The following is a 15701-nucleotide window of genomic DNA, read 5'->3' on the forward strand; positions in this document are numbered from 1 at the left end:
TAACTAGATAACAGTGGTAACAATAAATTAACTCTCTCACAAAAAGTAGAATGCTTTCTAACTGTTAATGGGTCAATGACTGAGAAAGAAGGTCACCGACTGTCTAGGTGACATTTATGTGTGTGATACATATTACATAGTACATATTTATTTTTCAAAATCATGCATATACATTTTTCATCAATAGAAACCGCAGATCTTGTTATTAATTGGTCTTGGGTTTTATTTTTTCTATTTTTTTGTTTTTGTTTTTTTCCAGCACAAACAACATTTTCCAAATTCTTTTTCTGAGTTTATACATCCTGCTGATTTATGTAACAGAGCCATTTACAGTAAGAACAAAGTATTTTGTATTTGTACAAACTAAGACATATGGTGTTTCTTTAAACTACAGTCATTGCAGCTATTAGGAATGAAGGAAACCAGGGTGAAACAGAAGGGATTTGGAAGTAGCAAGCTTGCTTACAATAATTTAGGAGTCACAATAATGTAGGCGTTCCAAGATTATTTAGATCTGTTTGATCTATAAAAACGTCATTATATTCTGCAGATTGACACAATGGGATATAGAACATACAGAGATTCCCTGCATTTATAATCACTCACCTAAAATGTTTTCATGTCTCATGAGCACAGTCTGATAAATTTCGGTTTCTCGAAACCAGCTGGCCTCTTCTGTAGTAAAGAATACCTTCACAGCCACTTTTTCTCCTCGCCATCTGCCCATCCAAACCTCTCCATAGCGACCTTTGCCAATCTGTTTAACCATTTGAATTTGTTTGGCTATTGTCCTTTGAACCTGGGGATAGACCGCCACGAATAAAAATTTTAAATGACCACCCAATAAAGCAAGACCAGTCCAGAATAAATATCAGGAAGAAAAACAATAAAAAAACAATAATAATACAAGATTCATTTTACTGTGTGCAACATTTTGGCTTCCTCCCTGATTTTACATACCGTAGTTAAAATATGGTGAAATTGAATCCAATATTAATGGTATTTTTTTTGTGGAGATTATTTTCCAAAGAAGATATTTTAGGATCATGCCTACCACCCACATGTACAGCTTTGCTTTATCAATTAGCCACATAATAAATGCAGTCGCAGGCAGAGCAATGAGAGAATTAAAAAGGTGATCCAATATTATTAACATTAAGGTAATATGATAATTGTATTCTTCAATATACATCTGTATTTGATGCATATTTATCATACATTATACATTAGAGGGGCAGATAAAAACAAGGTGGTGGCCTTATAGAAAACTGACAATATGCACATTGCCCATTAACAAAGGGAACACAGGTGAACAGTTTCACGTATATTATGGGTATTTATTTAAATGCTGTTTTACAGGGCCGTCTTTAAGGAGGGGCAAAAGGGGCAGCTGCCCCAGGCCCAGTTACTCCTAGGGGCCCTAAGGCAGCTGCCCCATGGGCCCCCTGCAGCACCTGAGGTAATCAGGGGCCACAGCCCTTTAATACTGCTCTGGACCAGGTCCCTGTAATATGTGGGTTGGCTGAATACATACTCACAGCTAGCCCCCTCACACACTGCCCTGTGATCCCTTTTCTTCTCTGTGGCATGCTGGGAGGAAGTGAGGTCAGATCACTTCCTCCTCAGTGATGCTGGGGGGGAGGCACACACCACAGGAGGAGAATACTAGCATTGTGGGGGAGAGGCACTGAGAAAGCTGATGGCAGACTCCCATCAGCCTGGGCCAGCAAGCTCTCACTGGACACCGGGGAAGCCACCCCACTGTACCCGAAAGGTAAGGAGACAGGAGGGTGGCTAAATATGTTTTGTTTTTTGTTTTGCTTATTTCTGATATCACTTCAAGTGTTGGTGTTTGTAATGTAACACACAGGGAATAAGTACATGTTAAAAATCTTAGAAGAACCTGACAGTTCCCTATTAAATATAAATTTAAAAAGTATTTATTTTAACATATTATTGCATAAAGTGTTATCAAAGGCTGTACACCATTTCCAAATGTCACTTTTGCCAAATTCTGGACCAGGGTATGTAAGTTGAGACATTATATTGGCCAAGGTTGCTGGGAGTTGCTGTCCAAAGAGCTTTTAGAAGGCAGAGATTAAAATATGTAAATGTACACATATGTGTGTGTGTGTGTGTGTGTGTGTGTGTGTATCTGGCTGTGTTTATGTCCTTGTATGTATCTGGCTGTGTTTGTGTCAGTGTGTGTATCTGGCTGTGTTTGTCTGTGTGTCAGTGTTTCTGTGTGTATGTATACCTGTGTACTTGTGTGTCAGTATGTATGTGTACTTGTGTGTCAGTGTGTATGTGTACATGTGTGTGTGTTTGTGTGTGTGTGTGTGTGTGTGTGTGTATGTATGTGTCAGTGTGTATAAGTGTGCATCTGAGTGTGTGGTAATGCATACATCCCAGCATTTTAATGCCAACACAAATACACTCCTACATTCCATCTCTAGCACTGTACACATATACACCCCTGCATTTATACCTTTATGTATGTGTGTATCTGAGTGTATGTATACATACCTGTGTCAGTGTGTGTGTGTGTACCTCTGTGTGTGGATGTGCCAGTGTGTATGTGTATCAAAGTGCTTGTATCTGTTTGTCAAAGGGTGTGTATCTGAGTGTGTGTGTGTGTGTGTGTGTGGATGTGCCAGTATGTGTCAAGGTGTGAGCATGTGTCAGTGTGCTTATGTGTGTATCTACATATTAATGTGTATGTGTTTTAGAAATCACACAACATGCAAACAGACCCCTGCAAACACAAACATTACATACAAACACACCAGTTTGCTGAAACACCAATACTACACACAAATGTACAAATGTATTTAAAACACAACACTACATCCAAACACCCCCCTGCATGCAAATACAAACATTACATACAAACACATTCCTGTATTAAAACGCTAAAATTATATACAAACACCAACTCGACACACAAAAGTACACCTGCATTTAAAAAGCCAACACTACAGACAATCACACATCCCTGCATTCAAACGCAAACACTACACACAAGTACACCACTGCATTCCAATGGTAACAGTACATTTAAATACACCCCTACATGCTGACATTCAATTGCATAAACACTGCTAAAAAATACAACCCTGCAAGGATGGTAGATCCCCAGCTGGCATAGCATCGCAGGAGTTGTATGACAGATGGGGATCTATATTTTCTTTAATCTTGTGCTACAGGGCAGGCCTGAATTTTTTTATTTTTTTTGGCACTCTCTACATTAGTTTCTCCTCTAGGTTGGGGTGGAGGGAGTGATTGCATGCCCGGGGGGCCCAAGCAGATGCTTGCCCAGGGTCCAATCAATATTAAAGACGGCCCTGCTGTTTTATGAATTTTAAATCAAAAGCTGAAGAGGGTTCTGGCATAGTGAACATTTTCACCAGATGTGTCGACGTGTTGTCAATGTTCTTAGGTTTGCAAATCCCCAAAAAGTTTATCTTTGATAACACCTGCAACATCTAGAACTTGCAAAATAATGACGTGATCAGGAAGCTTATCTAACAGGTTACACAAGTTGGATTTGCAAATTCCCGTAATTTCAACTAATGGGGAACGAGTCTGCTGAAATGGTACTGGCAAATCTCTCTGCCTAGAGAGCAAATAAACTCTCCAAATTTTAAACAGATTTGAAGCAGTAGAACCTCATAGAAGATGGGCAATGGCAATTTATCATTCTAAGCACCATCAAAACAAACAAAATATAGTCAATATTATATATGACCCTTCACTCAATATCACAAGATTGCCTTATGTAATCAGTCTCAGTAAAAAATATCACAATTCCATAGCAACTGGCCCACGAATGACAGATTATAACCTTTGAAAAATCACTTTTATATCCCAGCATTAGCATAAAAACATTTCAAAGATTGAAAACCTAAACTTGGGTTTGAAAAATAAAAACAAAGCCTCATTTCAATCAGCATAATAAACAAACAAAATAATAATAAAAAAAAATACATATATATATATATATATATATATATATATATATATATATTGTATTTATGATAAGTTATCTTATACTGCTACACCAATTTTCATCTTTGCTTATTTTAGGTTGAGATGATTGATTAGTTTAGAAAAAGATGAAAGGTAAATATTTAATACTGATTTATTTATACTTGGGGAAGGACGGGGGACGGTTAATACCACAGTTGCAAATACCTAAAAAAAAACTAACTAAATGAATAAATACAATCAAAGCGCACAATTTGTATGAGATAATATTTTCAAAATAACATACAATGCATAGCGTTATTACACGGATTGATGAAAATGTTCAGAAGCATAACTTTTAAAATATGGTATGCAACTCTTAAAGAAAATCAGTTGATCAAGTTTGAACATTTGGTCCAAATTATTACAGCAAACAGAAAATAAGTTATCATAATGCTTTTCATGTTATATTTTGCATGGTGTAAATAAATCAAAGCTGTATTTAGATACAAATCTAGGGACAAAACATCCAAAATTAAGAAAATTCTACATGTCACCTATGCTTCTAGTTCTGATTTTTTGGCCTTAATTTAAAATATTTACTTTGAATTCCCAACAAATCGCACTTTTGTGAAACGTTTTCTATGTTTTCTAAATATATCCTACTGAATATATTCATGTGACTTCCTTTTGAAGTACTAGTGTTAATATAGTAAAATAGTGTTTTTTTCAGATAGGGACTTTGGCGTGATTTAACCCCTTAAGGAAACATGACATGTGTGACATGTCATGATTCCCATTTATTCCAGAAGTTTGGTCCTTAAGGGGTTCAGGTAACTGCTCAACATCACTTTGTGGAAGCATTACTCTTTATTTAGAGGGGATTTATCAAAGAAACCAGGTGATATTCCTGGGGCAAAATGCCAAAATAAAGACCAGTCACCATGGAAACCAACAGAAAGTCTGTCAACATTTAGCACTTCTCACCCAGAATAACACCTGTTTTGCCTAGATAAATCCCCTTAAAATCGAATGCAGCAGAAAACCAAATAGCATATTTTGAATTGTCTAAGTGATGATTCAGACCATAAAGCAGTGGTTCCCAGTTTTCATGCATCTTCAGTGGAACAGAACTGGGAAATTATAAATCATGCGCTAAAATATTAGAGGTCTACTTAGGGAACCATTGCCACACAGACCTAAGGCAATATTTACACCTCTTTTCACACTATTTTTATTGAACAGTATTTAAAAAAAAAACATATTTCACATTAATTTGGTATATAAAGAAATCAACATTTAACAATAGAAACCGGTAGAAATAAGAAGGGAAGGTGAAAAAAAATTATGATAAAGAAGAAAAAAAGGGAGGGGACGGGTACTATTCAAATGTATAATCATAAAACAGTGGATTTCTTCCCGTCAAAATATAATACAGAGTAATATAACCAGTTGTATTTCAAAATATATCTTTTCTCAATATGCAACAGGGTGTGTGGAATTGTCTTCATTAAATATTTACACCTCTAAGCTAAACTACTATATAATTAATGATTTTTTTTGCAGTTTTATAATGCAGTGAAAAAGAAGTCTGGGAAGATAAAATATTTTTAATTCAGAAAAATAAACTTTCATAAATACAAGCCAGCATTAAAATTCTATCAAATATACTGCACCATATAACGCGAATATAATTACATGAAGTACTGACTCATGTGGTTGAATTAAAACTATTGTGCAAAAGTTGTATAAAAGTATGCATAAAACGAAGAAAAAAAAAAAAATCAGATTTCATGTAATTTACTGTACTGCTTTCTCTTACCAGCAGAGGGAGCCCTGAACCACTTCCTGAGCTTTGAGACTGTTCAATGAGGTCTTTCAGTGATTCTCCAGAAGGAATGTATGTCTCATCTTGCTCTAATCCAATGCTATAACGTGGTCTATTTTCTTGTCTTTTATACCTTGAAATGTAAGAGAGAAAACACAGAGATTAATGTATCACACACCATTAGCTTTGTCTCGGTTGAAGAAAACGAGACGCAACAAAAACATGATCAGCAATCATCTGACCAGTAAATATAAAGAGCCAAGGTTATTAGCACATAATCTATAGTTTGATTTGTTCAATTATTCAGCAGCTGTTTGCAAGCACTGTCAAAACTGTTTATTTTGTTCTATGATTGCATGTTTAAACAGAAACCTCCAGAGTATAGGACCTATAGGATAATTAGAAACAAGAGAAATGGTTTTAGTTATCTGTGTGTAGCGGAAGCATAGGCACATGAAATCCAGGTTAGGTTTGTAGGATGTAACTTCAACCCTTTAGCTATTGACTTGCAGGCGGTTTGTGTGAGTTATGGTTTTTCCAACTGCTCCATACTTAAATAAGAAATAGGACTGTGTTTCTGTAGGACAATGATTATATTAGATTCTCACCTGAAGTAGCAGAATATTAGAATTACAGCCAGAATAATGCTGCAGATGGTCACCGAGATTAATAAGGCCATATAGTGAATGCTTCCATCAACAAAGTCTAAAAGATAAAAAAAAAAAACAGTGATTTATAATACAGGCAAATTGTTTTGTATTTAAATAAATCATTCTTCCCAAGTGTCCCTATTTAGAAGGCACAGTCCCTATTTTGGGCCCAAATCAGTCTGTCCTCTTTTCTATGCTAATATCCTTCTTTTCTAGGAGCTCCATGTTGATTATGTGTCTGAGTGTATAACAGAGCTCCACAGCAATAATACTAATAGCAGTGTGTTTTTAAACTACAATAAATGTGTTTAGAAATTAGTCTGGGTTCATCAGATATACTGCTCCAAGCTACATTTTAGTTGAATAACTAGTTTTTAGTGAGTAAGCTGAAGTTTCTCAGAATAGCCCTGCCCCTGGCCACACCGCCACACACACAGCTAAAATTAAATTGTCTTTTCAAAATGAAGAAATGAATGTATAGACACAGATATACAGAATGCAGACAGTAAGTACTCCTCAATATATGTGTAAAGCAAAATGACATATGAGTTTAGAAATAGATATATGTAGCCAGAGGAGACACAAACCCTTTCTCTACACTAAACCACCAGGGGGAAATTACTATGACCCTCTATACACTGGGTACAAAACAAAAAGGGTGATAAAATGTATTTTATTTTATTCAGGAGGTGAGAAAGCTCTCTGAAAAGAGATAAAGAAACAAAGTAACAAGGGGAGGTGGATGAGTAATAAATTGAATTGGACAGAGGAAACATAACTTGGGTAGACCAAAAGGTCAAAACTGGTGTCAGAACAAAATGTGGAGGGATCTTTATTCAATATATGTATTGGTGTCCAACAAAATATTTTTCAACATATAACTCAGTTTAATTTGTGCCCTAATTAAAGGTTCATATTTCAATATACCATTAAAGACAAGATGCCACCTATTGTGGCCATCAGTGTGCAGCCCCTAAAGATAGTATGCCATCATGGAATGGCCTGCTTCTACAGCATCCAGGGCTTATTCCATTTTGAAATACTACAAAACGGTCATGATGATATAGACTAGAGCAGTGATGGCGAACCTATGGCACGCGTGCCACAGGTGGCACGCCGGGCCCTCTCTGTGGGCACGCGGCCATAGGTTCGCCAATAATGCAGAGTAGGCACCTGCCTGCCCAAAACGGCAGGCGCCTACTCTGCTTCCGTGTCGGGAGGCAGGGGGAGGGATCTGTGATGCAGCTCCCATGTCCTCCCGCGCGATGCTGCGTGGAGCTCGACACAGCTTTGCGGGGGAGGACAGGGGAGCTGCTTCACAGATCCCTCCCCCTGCCTCCCGACCCAGAAGCAGTACCACCGGACCACCAGGGATGGCTGTGTCCCCCTCTCCTTCATTAAAGGTAAGAAGGAGGGGGGGTGAAGAAACTGATTTTAAATACTTTTTTTTTAAAACATGTTTACCCCCCCACACACACAGTACCCCTACCCCCCAGCAGTAACCCTACCCCCCACACACACTGTACCCCTACCCACTCCAGCACTACCCCTACCCCCCCCACACACAGTACTCCTACCCCCCCAGCAGTACCCCTACCCCCCCACACACACAGTACTCCTACCCCCCCCCACACACACAGTACCCCAACCCCCCCAGACACACAGTACCCCTACTCCCCACACACTGTACCCCTACCTCCCCAGCAGTACCCCTACCCCCCACACACAATACCCCTCCCCTCCCCAGCAGTACCCCTACCCCCCACACATCCCATACCCCCCACACACAGTACCCCTACCCTCCCCAGCAGTACCCCTACCCTCCCCAGCAGATCCCCCTAAGACACAACACCCCCCCCACACACACACACACAACACCCCCCCACACACACTACACACACACAGCAACCCTCAGACACACACAGCACCCCTCACACACAGCACCCCCCACACACACAGCACCTCACACAAACACATACACTACACCCCTCAATGCAGTATAGGTGTGTATATAGCAGTCTGTGTGTGTGTGTGCGTGTATTCCGCAGTCTGTGTGTGTGTGCGCGTGTATTCAGCAGTCTGTGTGTGTGCGTGTATTCCGCAGTCTGTGTGTGTGTGCGTGTATTCAGCAGTCTGTGTGTGTGTATGTATTCAGCAGTCTGTGTGTATGTATTGAGCGGACTGTGTGTGTGTGTGTATTCATCAGTCTCTGTATTCAGCAGTCTTGTGTGTGTGTGTGTATTCAGCAGACTGTGTGTATGTATTGCATTTGTTGGAGATACTAATAAATATAAGCTTAATTTTATCTATTTACATCATTATTTAAAATTTGTATAATTGAACTCTCTGTTGTTGTGTTCTTTTAAAACAAAAGTTGTTAATTAGTTCGGACAACAGTACGAGTTCTTTATTCTAAACTTAAACCTCAGTATTCAGGTTTAATTGCCGTGTTGGCACTAAATGTTGGCATATATTGCGGTTTGGGCACTCGGGCTCAAAAAGGTTCGCCATCACTGGACTAGAGTGACCATTGCCGGTTTTCAAAGAGGTAATGTGTAATAGTTTCACACTAAAAAAACAAAACAAAAAAAAAAAAAAAACACAAAAAAAAACACCACTCTTTTGGTGACTGTGTTTAATTCTTTTGTCGCCGGAGGAATATAAAATTCCTTTCTACGACCTTCTGGCACTTTTGCCAATTTGTAAAAGAACAGAGATTATGATTTTACCATGATATGTCTGCTTGTTCAGAGTTATTTTATCTAGAATACGTTTATTCTGGCAAAGCCACCGTCTTTAGAGTCAATTGTTCCTTTTATTGGCCTTTTAAATGTGGAGGGTGAATCCGGATTATCTTTATGGCTTGTTTCACCCATTAGAAAATCAATGTCTTCATTCACTCTTACAAAGCAATTACCTCTTTTGTTAGGTACACAGCAGGCTTATTAGTATGTACTTCGCACAAAGACTGATACTGGAGAACAGCTGGCTACTACTGTATTCACTTGTAATGATTTAGTGAGAGACTGTTTACTTAAAGTTACCTATTTTTTTATAGAAACCAAATGTTATTTAAATAACTTTTTAACAAACTAGTATATGGTGCTATGAAAAAAAACAGAGAAAAAGTGAAAGGATTGACTTGTGATTTTTCTTGTTAACTTTTGTTTGCCTTAATTCAAGGTATTGTTCGTCACAATGCAGTGAGATCACTTTTTAAATGGTTACAAAATATCTCAAAATTGACCCCTCTTTCCCATTGCACAACACTGAAAAAAAAAATCGAATTGAGAATCTAGGCATTCCAGGGGGTAAAAACTGCCCCGTTAATTCTAATGCACAGATTTATGGGATAAGTCATTCATTCTTAACCCCTTAAGGACACATGACATGTGTGACATGTCATGATTCCCTTTTATTCCAGAAGTTTGGTCCTTAAGGGGTTAAACAGCAGTTTCACTCATCACTCAGTATAAGTGAACCTGCTATGTAAAGTGATAGCACCCACAGTATTGCTGCTATCAGTTTGCACATAGCCGGGTTCACTGTGTAGTGAACTAGTCTAATTCTCTCAGCAGAGCGGTGTTCTGTGCACTACTGAAAGATCATGGGAGGTGAGATAACTAAATTATGCATGTGACAAAAACTTTCATAAAACTAACATTTTCTCAGGTTTATTGACTGATGGAGATTGAGTAGAAATATGGAACAGAACAGAAGATGTTGAGGGACTTGCTCAAACAAGCTTATAACGTAAAGAGAGTGATGTAAAATGATACAAGAGGTAAGTGCAATGCCGGTACTACACATTATTGCTGAACAGGGGGCCCGGTCAGGAGTCACGACCCTTTAAAAGTGCAATCGGACCTGTAATATGGCCAATACTGGGAGAAAGTGACAACCGGTGACTTTCTCCCAGATTCTTACAGAAAGTGCAGCGCGGGAGGCAGGAGGGGGCAGAAGCAAATGCAGCGCGAGGAGGAGAAGCAGAAGTGAGCTGCTGCTGCAGACTCTCACTCTCATCAGCCTCGTCCACGTGAAGCAGGATCCCAAATAAGCTATCCTCCTGGACATAAAAGGTAAGATAAAAGGTGGGTGGCTGCAAATATAAAAATTGCAAGTATGTTAGACTGTGTGTTTGTGTCTATATCAAGGTCTGTGTTTTTATCAGTACGTGCATCTTTGTGTCAAGGTGTGTATATGCCAGTGTGTGTAGGCTAGAAGAGTTTACAATGAAGGCACACACACACACACACACAAACGACTGGGGCCTATCTGGTCAGTCCTCAGTATGCAGGACCTTACAGAGAGTACTGCTGAAGGATGTGGCAGTGTCCTGCCAAAATCGGGGCTGTTGAGAAGCCTGGTAATATATCTAGATGGAAAGAGATCGATGTAAAAAGATAGAGCGAGAGACAGACAGTTACATACATACATATAAGAAGTTGTTGTAAGCACTGCTCATGAACCCAGTTTGCTGTAATTTTATACACAATTCTTGCATTTGTGAAAAAACATTAAAAAGTATCAAACAATTAAATGAAATGCCCAAATCATTTTATATATATATATAGACTTTAAATTCGTTTGAGCAGGGTCCTCTTTAACCTTACGTTCCTGTAATTGTCCTATTTATAGTTAAATCCCCCCTCTCATAATATTGTAAAGCGCTACGGAATCTGTTGACGCTATCTAAATGTCAATAATAATAATAATATAAAATAATAATCTGAAGGTCTCCTTATCTTAAATCTGACCGTTCAATTTAAGTCATTCAAAAAGTGATTAAAGGATTGCCACATGACTATCAAGTCATATGGCCTTTCAGCGCTGGGCAGGTGGCTATTAATGGACTCATAAAGCACCAAGGTATTCCCTGGCATTTGCACTGTATAACTAAGAGTAAACATGATCTGCTTTTTACTTTTGAAATCCAGGATTATCCTTTAGGAAATGTTCTCTCTGCTCCTTGTAACAAGGAACCCTTAGACTTCTTTCAGTCACATGCCTACACTCCATATAACCTCCACGGATTCTGTACCTGCAGAAAAGGCCTATTATGTGCACACAAAACATACACTATAGTATGGTCCTCATCTTGAAAGAGATTAACAGGATCAACAGTTTCCTTCAAAAGACACTCTACATTCATACTACTGCTGAACACAGAAAAACGAGAAGTGCTGGTCTATCGACTCATCCTGCAATAGCACTATTAGGTTTCAGATTTACGACGGTTAGGAGACAAGAGCAACCCTAGGGAGTTCTTGGTTTACTCTTTTTAAAGACTTGATTTCCTGTCACTTTTCTGTCACAAATCCTCTAATCTTTTAAATTTTTGATTTTGTGAAATCAAACTATAGTGCAAATATGACCGCTACCAAGCTTTTTAAAAAAAAATTTAAAACACACTGCAGACTTGTTTTTTGTTTTTTTTATTGGACTCCAACTTCTTCTTCTTTTTTTTTTTTTTTTCCCAATGTAAACATTGGTGGAATACCTGAAGGTAATTGAAAGTTGACACTGGCATGATGACTATCAGAAAAAAAAACACTAGGCCTATCAGTCATTACCCGTTCCAGCTGCAGTTTGCTACCTGTGCTGTGGCTGCAAGTGTGTGAGAGATGAAATGGACACCTCACTGGGGAGAATGGTTTTCTTTGTGTGAAAGGGAGCAAAACAGGGGCTGAAAGCTCAATTTCATGGATTATTAACAGTTTAGCATTTTTCTTAATGGAGCTCGCTCCACTCTAAAATGTGTGGTTTGTAACAGTTTAAGATGTCAGTTTGAATCAGGTAAATAGAAAATGCCTGCTGCCTAAACAGGTATAATTACCTTTATTCTGTGTTGCAGTTCAGCTGGAAAGTAGCCTTTTTAATGTAAATACTGAAGATCATCGAAGATTTTAGATAAGACTAAATATACACACTGGACAGTTCAGAGCTAGGTTTTTATATCACAAATGGAATCACGTTCACGTGCAGTCGTTTTTCAGGTTTTCATGGCTGAGATCAATGTTTTCACTATGCGTCAAATTGAACTGAAAACAAAGCGGACTGAAAGCAAAATTGCAAAATGTGTGTAAAAAATATTTTTTTAAAAAAGGTCAAGCAGTGAGAAGAGTGGAGTCAATGGGAACTTTCTTCAAACCAATAGAAGGTTCAGCCTAAATTTAGTAACCTGTTTTTTGAAGTCACTCCAATTCAGATTTGAGTGACTACATCATAGTCTCAATCCCCAGTACCTCACTCGTTATACTAGTAAAAAATGGTGCAGCCTTAAGGTAAATTGATCCTGTGCTCCATGGTTTTCTGACATACCACACAATCTAGTTTTTACATGTGAAATTAAAACTAGTTCTTGGTCGTGAATAATTTTATGAACAGATGTTCATACTATGAAATGTATCATTATTGGGATAACACTAGAGAGGGAAATATTGGACAATTACAAAAAAAAAAGAAAAAAACACTTGTCTCCAGTTTATCTTCCATTCTTTGTTTTCCAAAAGGAAGATCAAGCGTCAAGATATACTTAACTACCTGTACATTTCAGAGACATCCCTTCTGAAAATCTCTCTCACTCATCTTCCAACAGATTGGGTATATTCTCAATAACACACTGAATGCGTATTATTGATGAAAAATATGAAAGCATTTAATTTTAAATTATCACATTATAGCATTTTAATTATCACAAGCATCCCTTTCCATCAGGATCCATTGTCATGCACTCCTCTATGTCTGCTTCCTGTCCTCCATTTTGTTCCTTTCTATAAGTTTGTTGTCTTTTTGATGTGTTTTTGTTGCAATATTACTTATTTATAACATTCATGTCACACTCACAGTTCCTGTATCCTGACGGAAAATATCTAATATATATAGGCAATTAAAGTTGATTTTTATTATTTAAAACATAGTATCTAATCCATATGAGGATGCAAATGAGTAGTTAGGCTTTTAGATTCATTTTAATAAACAGAAAAAAACATATATGTGCAAATCAGTGTATACCCATGTATATTATTACATTATTTCTACTTAAAAATGATTCCTCGGACTATTCTCGTGCCCATTTAACATGTTGTCAACCTAACAGCTAGACACCAGGGCACCACTGTTGCCAATTACAAGGCATTTTTATTTCAGCTTATTTCCCCCCACGCAGATACTTAAGTCATTTTTGTTGCAATTTCCAGTAATCAGCTCCATTATTATTAATGTAGGAGTGCTGAGCTCATTCTGATATGAACAATGCAATAAGGTGGGTAGTATTTTCGAAATATTAAAGTGACATTGTCCCCTGAAAATGCTCTTCTAGAAGTCAGTTTAAAGCAATAACGCAAATAAACTATTTGAATTATTTTAATTTAACCAAGTTACACCACATTTAGCTGGAGTTATTTTTGACAATTCTCAGGGTTTCTATGTGAAGGCAGCCATTTTATTATTGTAACACAAATGTCAAATCGCGATGTGATTTTTTGGATGCAAAGAGTTAAATGTTGTGAGACATTATATTGGTTTCCATGGTGATTACTCCTTATTTAGCACGTTACCTCAGAATAACATGTTTTTCCTATGCTGAATGTCCCATTCTATTGGTTTATGTGGTGATTGCTCTTTATATGGCTCTTTCCGATGACACTTTAACACTTTTTATGGGTGTTTGGTTTTATACATGCCAATATATATAATACATTTTGCTATAATGTTACTCTGTCTCTGTACATACATTTCAATTTAGAATCTTATTGTAAAAATCACAACAAAAAGCCCTTCAAAATTAAATATAAAACATTTCCCCCAGACTCTGACGTTATAAAAGGCAAATTTATTTATATTACCTTAAACAGTTACCTAGAAATGATTCCTGGAAAGGTCTGCTTGACCTGTTTGGCCATCAAGATAAACCTAAATTTTACTTTAAATCTAATAAGTTTAATGTACCAAAAGACAATAAGGTACATTTTTTTTGTCATGGCATATTTTTGTTTATACTGCAGTGAAAAATATTGGATAATAACAGAGCTGTACTAATGTGATTGGCCATGTCAAAATCTCAACACTAGCTAGATAAGACAGAAACCTCTCTCTATATTTTTAATGTGTGATATAATTCACTGTTCATTCTGTATTCAGATATTAAGAAAAGAAGCACATGTTTATCTGTGGTTATCACCTTCACTGTCTCCGGTTACATAAGCCTAATCTGAAGGTTAACGCCATGACAAATTATCTGTAAAAAAAGCCTTCAGCAGCCATACAAGTAAAAAGTCACACTCAACAAGGACTTTATGTAGGGCCGCCTCCCAGGGCTGCCACTCAAATGGAACACACTGTTCCTGGCTGGCAATATAAGTAAGTTATGTACAACTTTTGCATGTGAGTCAGCAGAACCCAGACACCTTGGACAGGCTGCCAATAGCTAGGCGTGTTACACACCGTGTCAAACGCCTGCTTTCCAGCTCTCAGGCAAATTAATCCTATAAATCCGTCATATAGAAAAACCTAAATCAGCTCTATTTTTTTTTACCTCTGTTCTTCCTAGAGTGAGATACAACACATGCCACTATGTTGGGAGTTTACGTCACATCAGATAAATTAACACAAAGTTGCCTGCTCCTGCTGGTCTACAACGCCCATCGTGTTTAGTGAGATTCTTGAAGTTGATGTATATTAAAATGAACATCTATACTTGCTTAGTGTGTACTAAATGTAGATGAATCATCTGATTCTCACTTGTGATATGAAATGTTTGTTGTATTATAAATTGCACTGCCTGTGCACTAAAGACATTGTTGTATTAACATATATGAAGTTGGGCTGTGTCTTCTCTTGTATTACCATTTGTACCACATTCGTACCACTTTGTATGTTCAAAGTTGCACAGTTGACTAAAGTATTTCAAATACACACCTGACATCAGGGGTTAGTGAGGCAACACACTAGTAAACAATGAATCTGCAATACAACAATATAACTCCAATCAACCTTATCTAGCGGTTGGCAGAGAATTTGAGTCTACAGCAGCTTTATGTAGCAAGTCACCATGTTAAAGGACCACTATAGGGTCAGAAATACATCTTTGTATTCCTGACCCTATAGTGATCCTTTAACTATAGTGAAAACTTACCATTTAGGTGGCTTGTCTCCCCTTAGTCCCCACATAATGGGTTAAAACTCACCTTATTTTTTTAACTCTTCACGGTTCCGCCGGTGCTGGCCCTGCCCCCTTGGTGACATCATCAAAATTG

The 15701-nt window shown here is 37.7% G+C and overlaps 1 protein-coding gene across 4 annotated transcripts in view; it reads right to left on the reverse strand.

Moving 5' to 3' along the window:
- The window catches only part of BMPR1B (bone morphogenetic protein receptor type 1B), a 407993-nt gene that overhangs the window by 15430 nt on the left and 376862 nt on the right, over window positions 1-15701 (reverse strand). For all 4 annotated transcript variants that reach the window (XM_063458618.1, XM_063458615.1, XM_063458616.1 and 1 more), the window contains 3 exons: window positions 6403-6499; window positions 5789-5927; window positions 607-799 (listed from right to left, as the gene is read on the reverse strand). In XM_063458618.1, the coding sequence (XP_063314688.1) occupies window positions 607-799; window positions 5789-5927; window positions 6403-6499 (429 nt within the window). The remainder of the gene's footprint in view (window positions 1-606; window positions 800-5788; window positions 5928-6402; window positions 6500-15701) is intronic.

Source organism: Pelobates fuscus, chromosome 6 (assembly GCF_036172605.1).
Source record: "Pelobates fuscus isolate aPelFus1 chromosome 6, aPelFus1.pri, whole genome shotgun sequence".
In the NCBI taxonomy this organism is placed as follows: domain Eukaryota; kingdom Metazoa; phylum Chordata; class Amphibia; order Anura; family Pelobatidae; genus Pelobates; species Pelobates fuscus.